At 38.4% G+C, this 19,242-nt stretch overlaps 2 protein-coding genes across 4 annotated transcripts; one reads left to right on the top strand and one right to left on the bottom strand.

The window, feature by feature from the left end:
• Positions 1-366: 366 nt before the first annotated feature.
• LOC145431502 (uncharacterized) lies at positions 367-2,535 on the bottom strand. Of its 2 annotated transcripts, XM_080307387.1 has the most exons (6): positions 2,431-2,535; positions 2,200-2,305; positions 1,844-1,882; positions 1,161-1,409; positions 927-1,025; positions 367-576 (listed from the first exon to the last, which is right to left on the bottom strand). In XM_080307387.1, the coding sequence occupies exons 2-6, from the start codon at positions 2,237-2,239 to the stop codon at positions 494-496; spliced, it is 510 nt and encodes a 169-aa protein (XP_080163513.1). In that variant the 5' UTR covers positions 2,240-2,305; positions 2,431-2,535; the 3' UTR covers positions 367-493. The 2 variants fall into 2 exon arrangements, with proteins under 2 accessions (XP_080163513.1, XP_080163518.1); XM_080307392.1 differs by lacking the exon at positions 2,431-2,535 and having other exon boundaries at positions 2,200-2,370.
• Positions 2,536-4,650: 2,115 nt separating this feature from the next.
• On the top strand, positions 4,651-18,738 carry rgs14b (regulator of G protein signaling 14b). Of its 2 annotated transcripts, none has more exons than XM_026192309.2 (15): positions 4,651-4,841; positions 8,193-8,214; positions 8,374-8,525; positions 8,646-8,738; positions 10,176-10,319; positions 10,416-10,589; positions 11,436-11,517; positions 11,648-11,712; positions 11,888-12,106; positions 12,344-12,420; positions 12,777-12,903; positions 13,866-13,947; positions 14,773-14,822; positions 16,760-16,859; positions 17,578-18,738. In XM_026192309.2, the coding sequence occupies exons 1-15, from the start codon at positions 4,716-4,718 to the stop codon at positions 17,850-17,852; spliced, it is 1,788 nt and encodes a 595-aa protein (XP_026048094.1). In that variant the 5' UTR covers positions 4,651-4,715; the 3' UTR covers positions 17,853-18,738. The 2 variants fall into 2 exon arrangements, with proteins under 2 accessions (XP_026048094.1, XP_026048104.1); XM_026192319.2 differs by lacking the exon at positions 4,651-4,841 and adding an exon at positions 5,447-5,586.
• Positions 18,739-19,242: the final 504 nt, after the last annotated feature.

Genomic DNA, 19,242 nt, shown 5'->3' with positions numbered 1-19,242 from the left:
TGAAGACCGAGCTTAACACTTAAACTTCAAATCATTGCATCCTGACATTGAATCGAGGCACCTAACGCTATTACTATGTTCATAAGTCAATCTTCAAATCCCACATTCATCCCTCTCATGGATAGGAGTAGACAGCATTACACTCCCATATATCCATTACATGCAAGCCACTGTAAAGCTGAGCAGTGTGTGCCACTGTGAGTGGAGCATTCAGCAGGATTAGTGCGAGCATGCCAATCCTGTGTGTGGATTAAAACATTTCTAGGTTCTTTTTTTTTTAAACTGAGCAAACTAACAGAAATGCAACGCTACATTGTGGAAAAGTGTGACTTTAACTGATTAAACACGCACACATGCACTCAAAAACAGAGATTAAAGAGTATTTATTCAATTTGTGAGCATTCAAAAGTCTGAAATATCAAAAAGATAAATATATATTATGTTGCATAAGATCAGAATTTATTATATCAAAATATGATAGAATGTTTTCTTTTTAGGACTCTCTGGGTGTGACAGGATATGGCCCACCAGCAGCCTGTCCAGCCTGTCTCTGTCTCACCCTCTCCCTGTGTTTATCTGCAGAGAGAGAGCATTCAAATCAGTCAGATGTGTCATTCTGAGTTCTGATGTGTAGATAGATTCAAGATCATCAACGATATTGTTCAAAGTTGTAACTGAAGGCACCAGCCTGTTAGCTTAGCCTCGCACAATTACTTGTAATGCGGCAAAAACAGCCTGTTTTCACCCAGACATTCATAATAAGCATCAAAATTTGTTGTATTTTATTGATAGTCATATCATGATAGTTAAGTTAGTTAAAACTAGAAAAACTTCTTTCTTTCTTTCTTTCTTTCTTTCTTTCTTTCTTTCTTTCTTTCTTTCTTATTGTTGTCTAATACCACAGACATCTTAAAATGAGCTCTTACCACTGTCTCTTTTCAGCTTACACTTCATAATCAGTCCCATAATCAAAACAAGGGCCAAAGCTGCAACACCACAGACCACCAAGATGATCACAGTGTTGTCTGGACAATGACACACACATAGACAAATACACAGGAAGTGAAGACACATGGTATCAAGGGCTGTTGATAGCATGCCATTATACACATTTCTAAAATCATAACATATAACAGAAGTATACAGATGGATGGACTTACTTTTTACAGACAGTGTGTATGGTTTAGAATCACAACAGTAACGGGAGCACTTTACTGAGCAGATGTATATGTCAGAAATTGAAAGGGCACTTTGGATAAGAAAGGTCTTATTATTTTCTTTTTCTTTGACCGCCTTATTTTTCTTCCACTGAAAAGTCACAGTTGAATTTTCACATTTTTCATTGCATGTGAGAGTGACGTCGTCACCCTCATTTGGGCTGGATGGCTCGCTGCTGATGAACACTTCATCTGATGGGCAGAGTAAACATGAAAAGCGAGGAAAGCAACAATAAATAATGTTAGGTAATTAGAGTGTGCTCTGTTATAATCCATTGCTTCAGACAAAGGTATTCTCAAATGTTACATTCAGTGCATTGTTTAAATGTTGCTCCTAAAGAGAAAAAAAATGAAGAAGAATGAACACTGTCACATTCAGCATTATTAAAAAAAAGAAATTTAAACGTAATCTGGTCGACTTTCTTTACTCTTAAAGATTTAATTTTAGAGATACACAATTATCAAAGAAAAAAAAAGCTTATCAATATTTAATTTATATTTCATTTTAGTGTCAGACACAACCTTAGGCTGTTATCACACCTCTCTACCAGTTGCAGTCTATTCAAGTTCACAGGATTTATAAAAAACAAACAAACAAAACAAATAAAAACAAAGTGAGGACTAACCATTACACAAAGTGCTGTTTTCACATTTCGCATAAGTATCTATGAGAAAAACAGATGAAAAAAAATAACGTCAGGAACATTTTTCCAATGCATCTCATTTTGCATTTTATTGGCAGGCAATGTTCAGGCACATTAGCTGCGACATGACATTTCCAGATGTACAATTTTCCTTTTCCCCCATCTGCCATAGTTTACCCTGTGATGGTACATTTCAAAAACTCAACAGTAACACAGGCAGTCAGTACCAGCTACGATATCAGAATATAGAGCGAATTATTTAGAGCTAAACTGGCACATATACAAACAGAGAACAAGAAAATATAGACATATATACATAAATGTAGGTGAGTGCTTACCAGAGAGGAGATAACCAAGCATGAGATAAATGATAACCATTCTCTACTAGAACAGACTGGATTCACAACCGTTAAGAACAGTCTGAGAAATTAATGTCATTAATATCTAAAAAAAAGAGCATATAGAAAAATAGGAAGAACAAGTTTCATAGCAATGAAATACTTTAAAACTTTTAGACAAAGCATTAAATATATTTTTAAAGTTATACATATAATACGTAATGCTCTTACCTGGATTGCCTCTGACACACAGACCAGAGTGATGACCCGCTCTGCTTTGCTTAACTGAATAGTCTTTGCATCAGAAGAGGCACGGCAAAACTGATTCTAAACACTGATAGCAATGCAAATATATTCATCCCTGGAATATTATAGCATGAACAAAGCAGCTGTTTGTTGTGAAGGTGCATGTGACGACAACGATGACGGTAAAGCCGCCGCTGCTGCTTTCATGTAACATTGAGTGACGTTTAGGTCAAAATGATGAGATTTCTTCAGCTCTGATCAAAACACCCAAAACATAAGGACACATGCTGAGAGATGGAGCTGTGCTCTAATATAGCCTGTTATCAGGGAAACATTGGTTTACTTAGGCAAACTACCCTCTGCCTCTGTGCACACAGTTTATTATGACACATACTAAGATGAACTTTTCTAAGAATTTGGAAGAATAAATCCAAAATGATTTAGTTTAAAAGGCACCTCAAAAATACATTACTGCCTTTTACTGAAATCATGCATTACTTTAAACAGTGACTTATTCAAACAGTGGCCACTAGAGAGTGCTGCTCATCACAAAATCGTATTCATTTTTTTCTGAAGGGCTCCCGTGCAGCTAAATGGTCTACCATTGCCAAAACATGTTACACACTGCTAAAGCTAAATGCTTTACAGCACATTCAGAGACTGAATTGAATAAAACCTCTGTTTTGGAAAATGCATGCATACAAACCCACACACACACACACGCTGGACATGCAAACTCCACACAGAAATAGAATGACTGGCTTTGCATTCAAATTCTCTCTGGGCCACCTTAACCAAAGTGACCAGACGGTAAATAAGATGAATATGGTTGAGTAATGTGGCCCGTTGCTGTTTACATTCAATTTGTTTAGTCAGCTTAACGTTAATCAAAAATTTCCCTTACTGTGGCCAGTCTCGATAGATACCTAAACTCATCAAACACAACAACAGAAAACAATAGTTCACGGAATGATGACACAAGGCTACAATTTTGCTATTCCATTTGCCATCAAGCTCTTTATAGTTGCTGATAAGAAATAACAATGAAACGGATTAAGCCACACTCTAATTTTCTTGGCCTTGTACCAAGTGATTAAAGAGAAAACTGACTTGTTAAAAGGAAGCGATGTAGGAGAATGTGAGCAAACTGGTATTTTCCCAGATGTGCTCAGGCTGCTATTTGTGCAAAGTGAGTCCATTCTACATGGACCTCAACAACCTTTCAAATCAAACAGCTTTGGAAATAGTTTTAAATGAATTTACAACTGTTTTTGAGGCAAATATCAGCCTGCAATCTGTGCTCATTAAAGCACTTAAGCAGCTCTAGTTAAAGTCATAACTTTCTGTTTTTGAGTGTAAATTCAGGAAGCGTTACAAACTAACCTTTGTTTCCTCTGCTTATAAATTGCATAGTGAGACCACATGGCTTTAGAAATGTGTACGTTTCCTTTCAGTTTTAATTCTTCCACCACTCAGTTTCACTTAATACATCTCTACTGAAGTTGATCCTTTGCTTTTTATATACTACACATTCACTTAACATGCTTAACGTGATCAAGCTACTGTATAATCCTCAACATTAACATGGTACTTCGGGAAAATTATCTATCTATCTATCTATCTATCTATCTATCTATCTATCTATCTATCTATCTATCTATCTATCTATCTATCACTGGCTGCCTAATGATTCATACACTGACGGCCTACGACATCCTGTAGCGTTTCACAAAAATGCCCTGTGGGACCAGGAGGTGCCTAATGCATGAAATATGCATGAAATTCTCGTGCTAGTTAGTGTAGCATGTTTTTTTGGTATCAATATTGTCTCTTTTATTATATAGCATATATGCTAACATGTTGAGTTGTTTTTCGATAAACCACTCTCATGAGTTTTGCAAAACACTTAAGTGAAGAGTTTTTTTCATGTTATTGTAGCATTTAATGTGTTAATTTAACAGCACTACTAAAACATTACAACTCAAATGTACTATTAGCTACTAAGTACTAATAATTAGTATAGCTAAGTACTATCAATTAGTATGGCTAATGTGATATCATAGCTAAGTAATATAAATTCCAAGCTGCCAAAAAACTATCCCGGGGTAGAGGGCCGCTGATTGTCCAGGGCTGCTTGTGAGCATGTCAGGGCTTAATTAGTTGTTAAGTAGCACCCAATTGGCTGTAGAAAACATTTATACAGTCACGGTAGCGCCTGGCTAATGTTGTCTACACTGTGTTCTGTTCTGTATTTTCTAGTATCGTGAACCATGGTTACTTTCAGCGGAGTGTATAACAGGTTTTCTCGCCTGGCAAAAGTTGCAGCCCAAAAGCAGCAACGGAAATATAACAAACTGTGCGCCATAGCCAGCAACATCTTGGGCAACAACAAGAAGGTATGCCACATACAGTGTGAGCTTTCGGTGCATGTGTGACTGTGCAGTTTTAGCCTGAGCGTTATCTTGAGTCATCTGTTTGCAATAGCGAGAGAGTGGTACTGTGATGATTTTTATCTCTTATCATTTCATTTGAATCTGCGCAAAGCCATGTAACGAGTTTTGCTTTCAGATGATCCAGAAACGTGTTAAATGATACCCTATAGCAAAATTGGGCTTATAGCAAAGAAAGGCTTCTTTCACGAGGCCCGTTTGAAGGGTAAGACTTGAAATGTGTGTGCTTTAGGCCGCAATGAGTTAAAAGTAAAACCGACAGATTCTGAAACTAAGGTCTAACACTAAATCTGCAAAATTGTCATGTTTATTTATAAAGATAGAAAGCCAAAATAACCAAGCGTTTCATTGACTGCGCATAAAAAAGCAGAATGACAGTCTGGCTGCCTGTGTACCCACATCACAGTGTTTCTCAAGATGTAGGCTGAGAGCAGTTTGATCATAGTAACCATACTTCCTCTTTTGTGGCTTGTTGCTATGGTAAGACTTCCCTTCCAGGCAGGAAGTGACAGGAAGACCCAAGTGATGAGTTTTGTGTGTGAGTGTGTAAGGAGTGTGCATCAAGTTTGGGTGGAGCACTCTGCTGCGTCCCCTGACAGTGTGCACATCGTAGGACTTCAGCTCTGAAACTGGTGTCTGGGCCATCATGGCGAAGAACAGCAATTCTTTAGAGATCCCTATTGGCCACATGGTGAGTTGGCACCATTCTTGTTAGGTCTTACTTGGTTCTGTGGCCGTCCTTTGGGTAGTAGTTCTTTGATACGCTTGTTACATATACGATAGGAGGCTTTGACCGGCCTTCCACAGTGACTAGTCAAGGCATTTTAGTGTTGAGTGTGTTGACTACGCTTCTTGTAGCTGTGCAGGCACTCTAAATCTCCCTGTATGCTGTTTTGATCTGCTTTTAACGGTGCTGTTACTATTAAGCTGACTTCCAATCCAGAGTATCAAGAGTACGGTTTGAGCAGTTGTCTCGTGCTGGCTTGTGTTTTGCCTCCAGTCTTTGATAGTGCCAGAATCAGCCTGTGTGGCTACACTTGGTTGCTACTGAGAACAGGCTGGGCCATTCTGAGCCAGAAGGAGAAACTGAGCCATGCCTGTTGTCCAATCTGTCATGTGTAGGCTGAGTTGGCTTCAGTGTTCTCGGTGTGAGACCATTGCATTTCTTGAAATGGTTCAGTTCTGCCAAAAAAAGGTGTGAAAATGTATCAACGGATATTAAGTCACAAGAGCAGGATGTTGCCGTAGTCTTAAAAAAAGGGGCTTTCTGTGGCTTGCGTTTGATGTCTGCATTTTGATATCGCTCCTTTAATAGATTTTTCAGAGAGTTAAAAGTGCATTTTACGAGAATGCAAGGTTTACAGCTAAGACAGTGACGAATCGATTGTTTTCATTAGTGTTTAGAAAATGTACTATTGACTATGAAAGCAGTATTTGCATAGCAGAGCAAATAACTGAAGAGGTGGAGTCAGAGAGACTCACACCTGCAGAGATAGACAGCCCATTTCAACCGTATATGGTCAAAATGTAACAATAGACAGGGGCTGTTGTCAAGATCAGTTATTTTTGGTTACAACAACGCACTCTCTGCTTAGAGTGCGTCGATTTATAGATACATCTATATAGATGTATAGATTTATCTCAAATGTAAGCTTGTAGCAAATGTCAAGCATAAAAGGATACAGTGACGTATTAGGAAAAATAAAATGTTAATTTTTTATTGTATCGACACATGAGGAGCTCTACAGCGAAACCCATTGATTCTGTTTTGGGAATTGAGCAAACTGACCTTTGATTAGTGGATGATTTTCTCCTCTTCCTCAGCCTGTGTTGCCTTGGTTATGTATCTGAATTTCACTTTAACTATACAATGTAGATGACCAGTTTGGTTTGTGTTGCACTAATGTAGCTGGGTTACTTTGCAAATTGTGCCTTGCAGGACTTCCTAATCAGAGCTAGTTTTAGGATGACAGATAACTTTATCTAGTTATCTATATCCAGTTATATAGATTATAAGTAATGTAACTTCATGATTTAACATTTGACTAAAATTCTGAACTGAAATCAAGATTAACTGGCCATGTTGTCAAAACCTTGATGTTTACATGGCCTTCATTAACAAAATAAACAAATAATTAAGAAGCTTGCCTCAATGACTTAAAAAGCTAGAATATCAAGTACAGATCAGGTCACAAAAGTAATATTAAACACAGAATGAAAATGAAAGTAATCTATTCATAAAAAGTTAAATGCTTTACTTTAAAAGCAACAGTTACTGTGCAGGGTTGTGAAGATATTTGCCTTTTTCTGTAATGTAAAGGATTCCGTTACATTAGTATTATCAGTTAAAAACAACGTGTACTGTTGCTTAATAGTACACTTAATAGTACATTGATTAAAATGGCACTCACAGCTGTCAGTTCTGAAAATGGTACTTTATTTATAAGACCTATATCCTCCACACACTCTGGGCAAGTTGCTACCACACAGACTATACAGACATGTAGACACACACACATTCACACCTTTGGGCAATTTTAGAATCAGAGCCCACACATCTGTGAACTGTGGGAGGAAACCAGAGCATGAAGAGGAAACCTTGACAAAGCTCATAAATGTATCCATCGACGGTCTCCTATGGATTAAAACCAAAAATTCTGCTGTGAGCTAATTTGCTGCTGTTTAAACAATATTTCCATAAGCTGAAGCTTTTCTGTGTATACGTCAGATCAGTATCTTGGTGACTTGAAAACATGTTTGTGATCACAGCTTGTAGGTTACAGGTGTTTAAATAGTCTGCAGATTTCATTCAGTTTCTGTAAAAAAAAAAAATGTGTCGGTTGAAGCGAACATTTACAAGATGTGCATTTTGTGTGCTCTGAAAGCTGAATGAGGCTTATTGTCACCAGTTTTGCAACCACTTCCTGTAAAAACAGCCTTGGCTGATTGCGCTACAGAGTTACAGGTTGGAAAAAAAAAACAAGAAGAGAAAAATAATGTGCAGCTGCTGTTCGTGTTTCCCTTCCTAAAGGCTTTTATCGTAGTGCTGTATAGTTGTTGCAGTAATATTGAGTTGTAGTGAGAATCTCCACAATCCTGTGTAAACGGGGCCAAAGTAAACTTTCTTCTTTCCTTTTGACTGTGCAGCCTGAAGAAAATATACGTAGGATAAATTTGAATAATATTATCAGTATTATACAGACAATAACAAAGAGTATTCAGTATTAGGCTTTTTCTCAGTTTTAGTTTTAACTGTTGAAGTAAAGTTCTTTGACAGATTGCTCTCTCTGTTCACAGAGCCAGGCAGTGTCAGATGGAGGTAAGCATGAGCAGCCAACTTGCATGCTGCTAATCCTGTACATATCTCAGTTCTACAACGTGAACATGTCTGTGCATGAAAATATCTGATTCAGTCTCACTCTTGGTCATGCTTTTCTGTGCTGATAAATGGGTGTGTTTGTGCCTGGATATGCTTTAGATTTGAACATGTCCGCACGCGGCTGTGGCGGCAGCAGCACCAGCCTTCCTGGGACTCCAGCCGGAGAGCATGGCCCAGCCAACAGTGTCATGAGCTGGGCCGTGTCATTTGAGAAACTGCTGGAGGACCCCTTTGGGGTCCGTTACTTTACGGTGAGGCAAACTAATGTTGGAATTTTTCAGTTAGGAAAAAGTTCAGGCAGAGTTCAAGTGTTGACATTAACTAATCATTACCCATACCTAATAATGCTGTGTGTGTGTGTTTGTCTGCAGGACTTCTTAAAGTCTGAGGTGAGTGCGGAGAACATTTTATTCTGGCAGGCTTGTGAAAAGTTCAAGAAGATTCCGGCCACTTCCTTGGATGAGGTACAAACTCTCTCTAAACTTTTCTTTTATGTATTTATCTTTAATTAATACTTTATTGCAGTAGTTCTTGTACTATGGGAGACAGAACTACTGCAGGACCAGATGTGTAAAGTATGGAGTGAAGTAAATATGATTCTTAAAGGGAAAATTAACAAGCGTTTGATCATGAAGTTGTGATGGCCTTCAACTTGGATCATATTTGATGGGTGTGGAGTGTGAATTTTCCTGCCTTCTGAAGTGGGATATGGCAGGAAAAATATTTGTAAACCACTACCCTGATAGCACACATTTGTTAAAACACATGTTTTGTAGAAAAGAAGTGGACTGTTTAGTGGGAATAGGGTTGCCTTGTTGCTGTAACTATGGGTGTCTCCAGCAATCGGAGGATGGCAGTGCGTCAGTAATTCAGTAATATTTTAGTTGCTTTTCAAGTAACATAAGCATTTTTCTGTTGTAATTTTGAGATGATCCCTCCAATAAGTCATTTGGTGCACTTTAACTGCTGACACTAACTTTTAATTGCATCAACCACAGTCAAACAGCCAGAAGCTGTGCATTGTTGGCAAAAAATAGATCTGCCATATGATAATTTTTATGGCTGTTTTTGGAGATTTACTTTGTGAAACAATGTGCAGAAATTGTAAGTATTCAGTTATTAAAAATGAAGAACAGGTTTGGTGGGAACTACTTAATTTTCCATTTTACAGAATGGTTGTTACAGTTACCAGCTGTTGCAGTTTGCTCTATAAACTTCTTTTGGCAAATATATTGGAAAGCAAAGTTATGTAATGCAAGCAAATGCATCATAATTTGGAGGACATTTGTATTCCTCTATAACAGTTTATATTTAGTGGTTACAATGAAAACCTGTGTAAACCCCATCACCAGGACCAATGTGTTAATATCCACAGTAGCTCATAATTTAGAGTATTCAATGGGATATAGTATTGTGTTACACAAGTAAACTAACTTTTACCATTTGACTGTGGCTGACCTGAATCTTTCTTTCACCTCCTGTGGAGATTATTTCCATTGGAGATTGACTGAGGAAATTTAAAAAAAAAAGTATTGAAAGGATTCAAATAGATCATACATCAGCCATAATTATGTAGGTGAAAGGTTTACCTTATCCTTTAGAAATCTGTATGATTTACATCAGAGAGCCACAGAAAGGTTTCCTTTAATTTATGCTACATAGAGTGTGCTTAACGCTTAAAGTAATACCACCATGTAATTTGGGAGCTTTGCAAACAATAAGTGACTTACTAGAGGATTTAAGAAGGTGAACATTCAAATGAAATCCACAGGGAAATTAACAGAGTGTCTGATCTTACTTGTGCCTCAGCACTTCATGAACTGTAATTAAGAAACAAAGTTTAGCTGATTGCTGACCTTCAGAATAGTTCAATCTGACAGAGCTCTTGCTGTTTTTTCCAGCTGAAAGCAGAAGCTCGCTCAATCTACAGCACCTACCTGTCTGAGAGTGCTCCCTACTCGGTGAACATTGATGACACAGCAAAGACGGAGGAGAAGGACCTTCAGCAGCCTACACCTGACATGTTTAACAAAGCTCAAGCGCAGGTTGGTATGAATCAACCCTACTACTTCTGCTTAGTAATTGTGACTCATTTTTGACACACAGATGACTGGGTGCCCCCTCTTGTTGCTTTGCTTCAGATATTTAAGCTGATGAAAATGGACAGCTACAGGCGCTTTGTACGGTCCCCTCTTTATCAGAGCTGCACTTTGGCAACAGTAGAAGGCAAAGGCCTACCTCGGCTCTCCAATGAGTCTCCGCGCATGGGATCCTGGGAGGATGTGGCCTCCAAAGTCCCCTTAAGGGAAAAGAAGGTACCGTATTTTCCACACTATAAGGCGCACCTAAAATCCTTTAATTTTCTCAAAAATTGACAGTGTGCCTTATAATCATGGTGTGCCTTATGTATGAATTCTGGTTGTGTTTACTGACCTAGAACCGAATTTACCGAACCGAAGTTAGCAGGAAGTTAGCTTGCTAGTTTCCACCTAAACATGATATAGCATGTTCTGACTGAGAGATTTCTGAAAAAATAAAATGTACAGCTCTGCTATCACTTCTAACATAAATGAAAACACAAAACTAAACAGCAGTGACTTTTATAGGGTTGCTGAAGTTGGGCTAGCTGGTATATAATGCTGTGCTACATGATCGCTAGCGACACAGCTATGTTAGCATAACATAAACACAGTGAAGCTGGAGGATGAACGCTAACTGTTTTCCACTTGATAAAAGTTAATGTGAGGGTTCTCGGTGGTTGGGGACAAATGCAATCGCATGGCAGGACGGACCAAACTTCAGTCAGGAGAACAACTCAGATAATCCATCCACAATACGAGGTTAGTCATTAGTATACTGCAACAACATGGGGATAGAGGAGCTGCAAGAGAATTCAACATTAATGAATCAATGGTACGGAAGTGGAGGATCAAGAAGGATGAGTTGAGTAAAGTTTGACTTATCGGACTGTTTTGTTTCGCTTAATGCGCCTTATAATCCAGTGTGCCTTATGTATGAAAACAGACCCATTCATTGACAGTGCACCTTATAATCCGGTGTTCCTTATGGTCCGAAAAATACGGTAGATGGACTGAAGGTCGAGATGAAGAATACCTGTTTTATTATTCGTTTGACATTTATTTCATCGCTGCCTCCAACAGAGCAAGAAGTCAGACCCTAACAGCTTTCTAGGTGGTAAGAGTGCCTCAGAGAAACAGCGACAGAAACGAGGATCCTGGGGAGGTAATGTGTGCCAAATGACACATCTCATGCTTCTGTGATATCTTATGTACATCTTCTGACTTTATTTATTTATTTTTAAATCTCATCAATAACAATGATTCCAACTCCTATGGCGTGGTTTCCTGGAAAGAGTCCCATTTGTCCATCAAGTCGACCAGTAGTGTGGAGCTTGGCTCCATCTGCAGGCATATGGAGGTCAGTACATTTATAAAGCATTTAGAGTTGGTTGGAATTATGGGAAATGAATGTTAATTTACAATTTATATGATTGGAGGTATACAGTTAACAAAACTAATATTTGAGGTGACAAGTATAGAGGAAAATGTGTGATTGGGATTACACTTTTCTCATTTCTCTGTCTGTGATGTAGAATGGTGGCTCGAGTCCCCGCTCCCCTGAGCTGGGGGGTGGAGGTGGGAGTCGTGTAGGGTTGGAGGGGGGATACTGCTGTGTCTACTTGCCTGATGGCAGTGCCTCCTTGGCACCCACGCCTAATGGCCAGCCAATCAAAGACTTGCTGACTAGCCTTTGTGAGAAAAGAGGCTTCCCACTGAAAGATGTTATCATTTACCTTCATGGCAAGGACAAGGTGAGCACGTTTGCTGTGCTTCAGCTGCAACTTTAAATCAGGAGGCATTTTTGAGGAACTTGAGCCACACTGTAAAGTTGTTTACAACAGTGAGCATGACCGACGACTGCCTCCTTCCTGTTCTGACATTTTCGTGCTGTGTTATCTCACCCCCTCAAAGTAACCCATGTTGATGTTCACATCTATAGAAATCCCTCTTGTTTCTTTCTGTTTGAAACATAATTTCTCTCTCTGCAGCAACCATTATCGCTGGACCAAGACTGCTCCGTACTGAGAAATCAGCAGGTCTCTTTAGAGCTCAGAGTGACGTTTGCGTGAGTCAACTGAATGACTTCCTTCACTTCCTATTTTCTCCTGTCTTTGACACTATAGCAGGCTTGCACACCCCCACTACATGTCCTTTCTTACCATATTAGAGGGAAGTCCTTGTGTTAATATGCACACAAAGTCTAGCTCTCTGAGCATTAATCTTTGTACTCTTCCTTTACATTGACTAAATAAAATTCAAAATGTAATCAGAAATGGGTTTCCTGCTAAGATATCCCTTGCCAGCTGCCCTCGTGACTACAGACATTGTCTGACAGTAATTCTGTACTTCTATTCCATTGCATTTGATTCAGTGTGAGTCACAGTGTGAGAGGAAAGTTATAGAAATAAGTGTGTGTTTCAGGGTGGAGATTGCCTTCTCTGGTAAAACTGTGGGGATCATGGTGAAATCTAGTAAGACACTGCAGGAAGCTCTCTCTGTGGTGCTGCAGAAGCACAATATTAAGCCACAAGAGGCCTTGGTCACCATGGTGAGTGTTGCATATGAGTAGGATTATAATATGTTACCTTTTCTTTGAGTCATTTCCATATAAAGATTAACAATATTGTCACTTTTAAATGAATGATTGATTTTCTGTGGTTGAATTCTACCGACAAAAATATGTGAAATGCCTTTTAACCTTTAATCTATTAGGAAAAATCAATGTGCATGTTTACCTATGTAAACATGTAATTTCAAAGTGTTACACCAGTGATTCTTTTCAATATTATAATATCAATATCTATTTTACATATTTTTCAGCCATGTATAGTCTAGGATTATTTTGAACTATAGGTCTTGCAAAGATACTCAGTAGAGCAAAAAAGCTGGAAATGAGCGTCACTTTTAAGGATGGATTTCAAAATCTGTCACTAAATGAATGGCACACCCTTGTTGGCATTGTCATTGTAGCTGCATTGAAATGAGTCACACACTTGAATGTTTCTCACGTTTCAAAGTTTCACATTACATTTTTTGAAAACTTGCTTTACTTAAAACCTTTATCTTTCTCAGTAATGGGAAGCCAGCTGCACAGAAAACATTTTCCAGCCACGGTTTCTTTCATTTCTTATTACAGGAAAGAAGGCCTCTGTTTGCAAAGCTGCTACATTTTAATGAGTCATCTTCTTTATTTGTCAACTTTCACAGACACAAGTTTAGCTTATTGTTTTAATGAAATTGCTTTAGTAAAATTACTCGTTTTAGAAATAATGCATGGTTCAGATTATTAAGATATCATTTTGAAACTAATGTAAGCAGCTTCTGTGTGTCCTTAAGATGCTGGTTCTACTTTTAATAAACGTTACACTAGTTTGTAGTGAGTAATGAGATTATTTTAGTAATGCATTGTCTTTTCTAAGTTATGCACAACCCATTTACTGCAGAGATGATTGATTCTCATAGTACTGTTCAGCTAAGTATGTCTGCATGTGTGTATGCTTTGTGTTTCAGGTTGGAAGTGATGAGCCTCTGAATGTGAGCACCAATGTGTTTAGTCTGGCCAATAAGACGCTCCGACTTGACAAAATCAAAGGTTAATATACTTGACCTTTTTAGAAACCCATAAATTTACCTCAATATGAAACAGGCTGATTAATGTTTATAACATTTATTGTAATACAGCATGCAGCTACCAGAGGAGCACAATAAGCCACAGGATGAAAACAAACCTACTTAGCTGATAAGTAAATGAAAACAGTCTTCAGTGAAATCAGATAACAGCACATTTCATCTCTCCATCAGCTGATTATGTTGACGATACATTGGCCATTATTGTGTGTTCTCTGGTGCTGTCTGTGGCTCCTTATTGATTTAATCGTTTCTTAATGGCTCGTACAAAGTGTTTTTCAGCTCATGGTGCTCTCTCCCTTGAGGCTGTCTGAAGAGTCTTTTCACTGTCCATTTTGCGGTCATGTTTTTTCTGCATCACTGTTTGCATGTTTCTTTCTTTACTTTGCTTTCCTCTTTGTGCATTTCTCTTTTAGCCGCTTTTTTTTTTCTTTCTTTTAAATTGAAGTTAAAATGTCTGAGTCCATTTGGTTTGTTGAATGCTGTGCCACTTTCAGTTCACTCACCTCTTTTCCTGACTGCTGAGGCTAGATCTGACTTCAGTTTGGATCAGTGCTCTCGGCCTCAGATTCTTTTTATTTTGTTCAGGAGGAACTAAGTAGATTCAATTAGAGTGGTTGTATCCCAGGAGGACCATTTTAATACTTAAGATGTTTTATCTGCCTAATGTCAGTGTTTAACGTAATGGGTATGCTAAAGTTCTGTAGCATCGTCAGCTTTTTGTTGACTACTTGTACACTGAAAATAAGAGTTCTGTTAGAAACTCATTTCCATCTTTGTGTGTATACAGGCAAAGAGCAGACCAGCATTTCCAGAGGCGGCAGTTCTGCAGCCAACCAGGTGAGGCAGTGTTTATTGAAGCGTCAATAAAACGGCAACAAAAATAATTTTACCATCATGAAGAAACTTTGAATTGCTGCTTTGTAATTCCTAGGCATAAATATTCTTTTGTGACTTTTGGGTAACTTATTTTGGAAAAATAACAACTCAAATGAGAATTTTTGTATGAAGCCAAGGCTGAACATGAATAGTGTTAAACAACCTTCATTACCTTCTTAGACAAGTCCCTATGTTGCCCTTTTTTGTCTATTTTATGGGACCAGTCATTTCCCTTTAACAGTATCTATATAAACATGCATTATATAAATCTATGAAAAGTGGTATGTTGCAGTGTGTAAATGGGCCTCATTCACAAACTACATTATGTCAAATCTATATAATCTTTCTGTACAAATGTTTAATGGACTAGTGTAAGCATATACATTCTGGTACTCTGCAAAGAAGACTTAAAACCTCCTGATCACCAGATGGTTTTGGGTAATTTTAACGGACATCTTTGTATTCAAGGTAAAATAAGAATATTGTCAGAAATGATTGTTTATAGTTTTCCAACTTGGTATCACAAAATGTTTACAAAATTAAATGACTATAAGGAATATGTTAGCTAAAATGATTTAGGCCTTAGCCTACATTTTTATCCTTTCAATATGAGGTCTCACCAGTTCAAAAACAATACAGAAGGCAAAGTCTGAGACATTTCAGGCTATATTGCTTTAATGATTTATTTATTCTTATAACTTTTATCCAGCGCACTCCTTCTGGGAAGGCTTTCTACAAGTTTTAGGAGTGTGTTTATTGGAATTTTTGATCATTCTTCCAGAAGCGCGTTTGTGAGGTCAGACGGTAATATTGGACGAGAAAGCCTGGCTCACAGTCTCTGCTCTAATTCATCCCAAAGGTGTTCTATCAGGTTGAGGTCAGGACTCTGTGCAGGCCAGTCAAGTTCTTCCACACCAAACACGCTCAACCGCTGTCTTTATAGACCTTGATTTGTGTACTGGTGCGCAAGTCATGTTGGAACAAGAAGGGGCCGTCCCCAAACTGTTCCTACAAAGTTGGGAGCATGAAATAGTCCAAAATGTCTTGGTATGCTGGAGCATAAAGAGTTCCTTTTACTGGAACTAAGGGGCTGAGCCCAAGTCCTGTAAAGCAATATGCCAAAACCCCCTCCCCCAGACTGTACAATGCAGTCAGACTACCACTCCTCTGGCAACCAGCAAACCCAGACTTGTTCAACAGATTGCCAGATGGAGAAGTGCGATTTGTCATGTTTCCACTTCTCTAGTCCAGTGGCAGCGTGCTTTAAGACTCTGGCGTTTGAATTGCACTTGTTGATGTAAGGGTTGAATGCAGCTACTTTGCCATGGGAACCACTCCATGAAGCTCTTTACACACTCACTCTTGAGCTACTCTAAAGGGTACAAAAGTTAGAAGGGGTGTGTGACCTCTATGCGCTATGCTGCTGAGGTCTCAATAAACAAAAAACATGTCTTTTTATTTGCCATTCTGCCCTTCAGGTGTTGGTCTTGTGCACTTTTGAATTATTTTTGGCACTGCTGCAATTTTAAATTGCTCCCTAGATGTCTTTTTCTAGCCACCTGTATGCTTCAAATATGCCATAAATATACCTCAAACTCCAGCTGATCTAATCCTTATGTTGAGGAGCATCCCTAGTAATAAGAGTTGGGTCTCTGACTGTGAGCCACACACCTTTTCTTCAAGATAAAATGTAAGTTGAAGTGAGACACACTAAAGGAGGTTTGTTTGTACTGCAAGGAGGAGCGATCTCAAACTAAGTCTGGAAATGGTATATGGCTGCACAAGACGCCGTCAGATTCAATGATTAAAACTAGAAATGAAAACTTACTAAGTGTTACTGAGATTTAAACCTTGTGAGCTGAGAAATGGTTTGTTGATGATGCTGAAATCTGTTTTAGTCCCAGGGAGGAGCAGCAAGTACAGGTCCAGAAGCCAGATCACTGAGCCAAGACAGAGCTAAGGCTCAGCCAAGGTCTACCAAGAACCGCGAGATGGACGGTAGGATGACTTGGCAATATCTAGTGTGGTTTGGTTTAAGGTTATTGAATTAGCTGAGTTGTTTTCAATGTGGGGAAATAATTTTGTTATATCAGTCTTTATCTGCATGCCAAAATATATACATGTAGGTAATACTTCATTAGAATATACATGATTGTTGCATCGTGAAGTTGTATGACTATCTTTATTAGCCAACCCATCTAAAAAGGATGGGCATTTTGAGGCGTATGCGTTTTAGCTTTTTACCCCTCAGCTTTAAAAGGCTGATGGGGTATTGTGGTCACTTGCTGGATGGGTGGCATGGACACAGGTTTGGGTATCTGATATCTTGAAAACAATGCCTTGTAGAATTTTTTATAACTGATACCATAGATGCATCCCCTAAAAGTCTTGGATGAGTTTGAATCGGTGACCTCGACCAATGGAATGCAATGGGTACTTCTGCCAGGAGGCTTGGGCGGGGTAGGTAGCACCACTGGCAGGTGACAGTATTGAGGTTTTTTTTTTTTTTTTTTTTTCTCAGATGTTTTATATTATTATTGAAATTCTGTTCAATATCAAGATTATTGTCAATATATCAACTATTTAGATTACAAATTAGATTGGATGAAACTTTATTAATCCCTTGGGTTGGTTCCTCCGGGAAATTCAGATTATATTACATTTATCTGATTATCAGAACAAGAGGGCAACAATAACAATGATTTGTCCATGCCAGGGTTCCTGGACATGCTGACGAGGGCTCAGAACTCCAGGGTAGATGATCAGCGAGGTCTTCTCACCAAAGAGCAGCTGGAGGTTCCTTCCTTCCTCCAGCTGCCCACAGAGCAGGTGCAGGAACCAGAGGATCCCAGTATAGCCAGCTCTTCCACTACTGACTCCAAAGCAAAATCTGAGGATAAGAATTCAGCTGAAAATTCAGCCGAAGCAGCGAAGGAAGCCCCCGACTCTGCTAAATCGAAATCCCCAGACATGAGGGAAACAACAGTTTGAAAGACAATCATGTGTTGGATGAACGAAGATGTGATCAAAAAAACTACGACGAACATTTCACAAAACTGTGATATGATTAATTTAAGAAAATTAATGCAAGAAAAAATTAGTCCTATAGCACTTTTTTCTAATTGTTCGCAGTATAAGCTCTGAGAAAGCGGTGTGCTACCACACGCTGCTCTATACTTTTGAATGACCTTCTTTTAAGCCAATTTGTAAATAAGGCAGATCATGGCAAGCATTTATGGTGTCGTTCTAAAACACTACACATCCTTATGGGGAAAATGTTTGCTATGAAATGATTAATTCAACCTTATATGAAAAAGTTATAGGTCAGAATGTCACCCTGAAACTTTAAATGTTTTAGTATACATTTTATTCATCCCCTGATTTGTAATACTGTACAGATTTTGATATATCGTTCACATTTCTTCTGTTTTTTCACAGCCCTACTTTGCAGTAATGTTTTCTTTAAACTAAGCACAGGAAGGAGTGACTGTCCAAAATGGGTTTCAATGTTTTTGCATGGTTTCTTTGCTTCAACATGCATGGAATATTTGATGCAGATTTATTATTTAATATATTCTTTTTAAATTTGTGTGTTGCATGCTTTAGGTGTGTTGTGTTTTCTTTTTTTTGTGTTTTTGTGTTTTTTTTTTTTTCTCTTCCCTTTTTATTTTTATTTTTTAAAATTATCCCTATGTTTGCTGTGACTGCACTTTGCAAAGCCCTGGTCATGTCCTGTATTCCTGTTCTCTACATCTCAGACTACAGATCTAGTTCATTAAATGAGTAATGTGATAATAAAAATGAAATGGTTGCAATGATTCTAACGATAATCCACAGGGTGTATTGAAAAAAATTAAAGTGTTTTATAAGAAATTGTTATCCTGTCTGTCTGCATTTATTTATTTATTTATTTTTTTTTGGGGGGGGGTGATGAATCACTGAGGTCAGTTTCTGGCTTGAGAAATGCTACGTGATTGGGTTTTATATGCAGTGCAGTCAGACCCCACAACCCCTGTGGACCAACTGTGTGATTCATACAGGGTAAAGAAAGTCTTTACACATGTAACTAGCATTGATTACATTATTCATTCTTGAGTCTTCTGGTGTATCTTGGTTAAAGGAAAGCTCTTCGAAAATGCTGTCACATAATGATGTCCTTTTTCTTTTTCTTTTTTTTTAAAAAGAACCAATCACAGCACTGCAATGCTATGATTGGCTCTTTAAGTTGGTTCTGTGGCCAATGACCAGCTTAATCTGTCTGCAGACTTGTTGCTGGAAGGTGGCTTCCTGTTGTATTTGGCTATTGTATGGGTTACAAAACAATCTGGATGAGTCATAGATGGTCTCATCAACATGAATGATGTCAGCATTATGCATATTT

The sequence above is a fragment of the Astatotilapia calliptera genome, chromosome 2 (genome assembly GCF_964374335.1).
Source record: "Astatotilapia calliptera chromosome 2, fAstCal68.1, whole genome shotgun sequence".
NCBI classification, from domain to species: Eukaryota; Metazoa; Chordata; class Actinopteri; order Cichliformes; family Cichlidae; genus Astatotilapia; species Astatotilapia calliptera.
The sequence above is the reverse complement of the archived record's forward strand: the minus strand, read 5'-3'. Positions and strand labels throughout refer to the sequence as shown.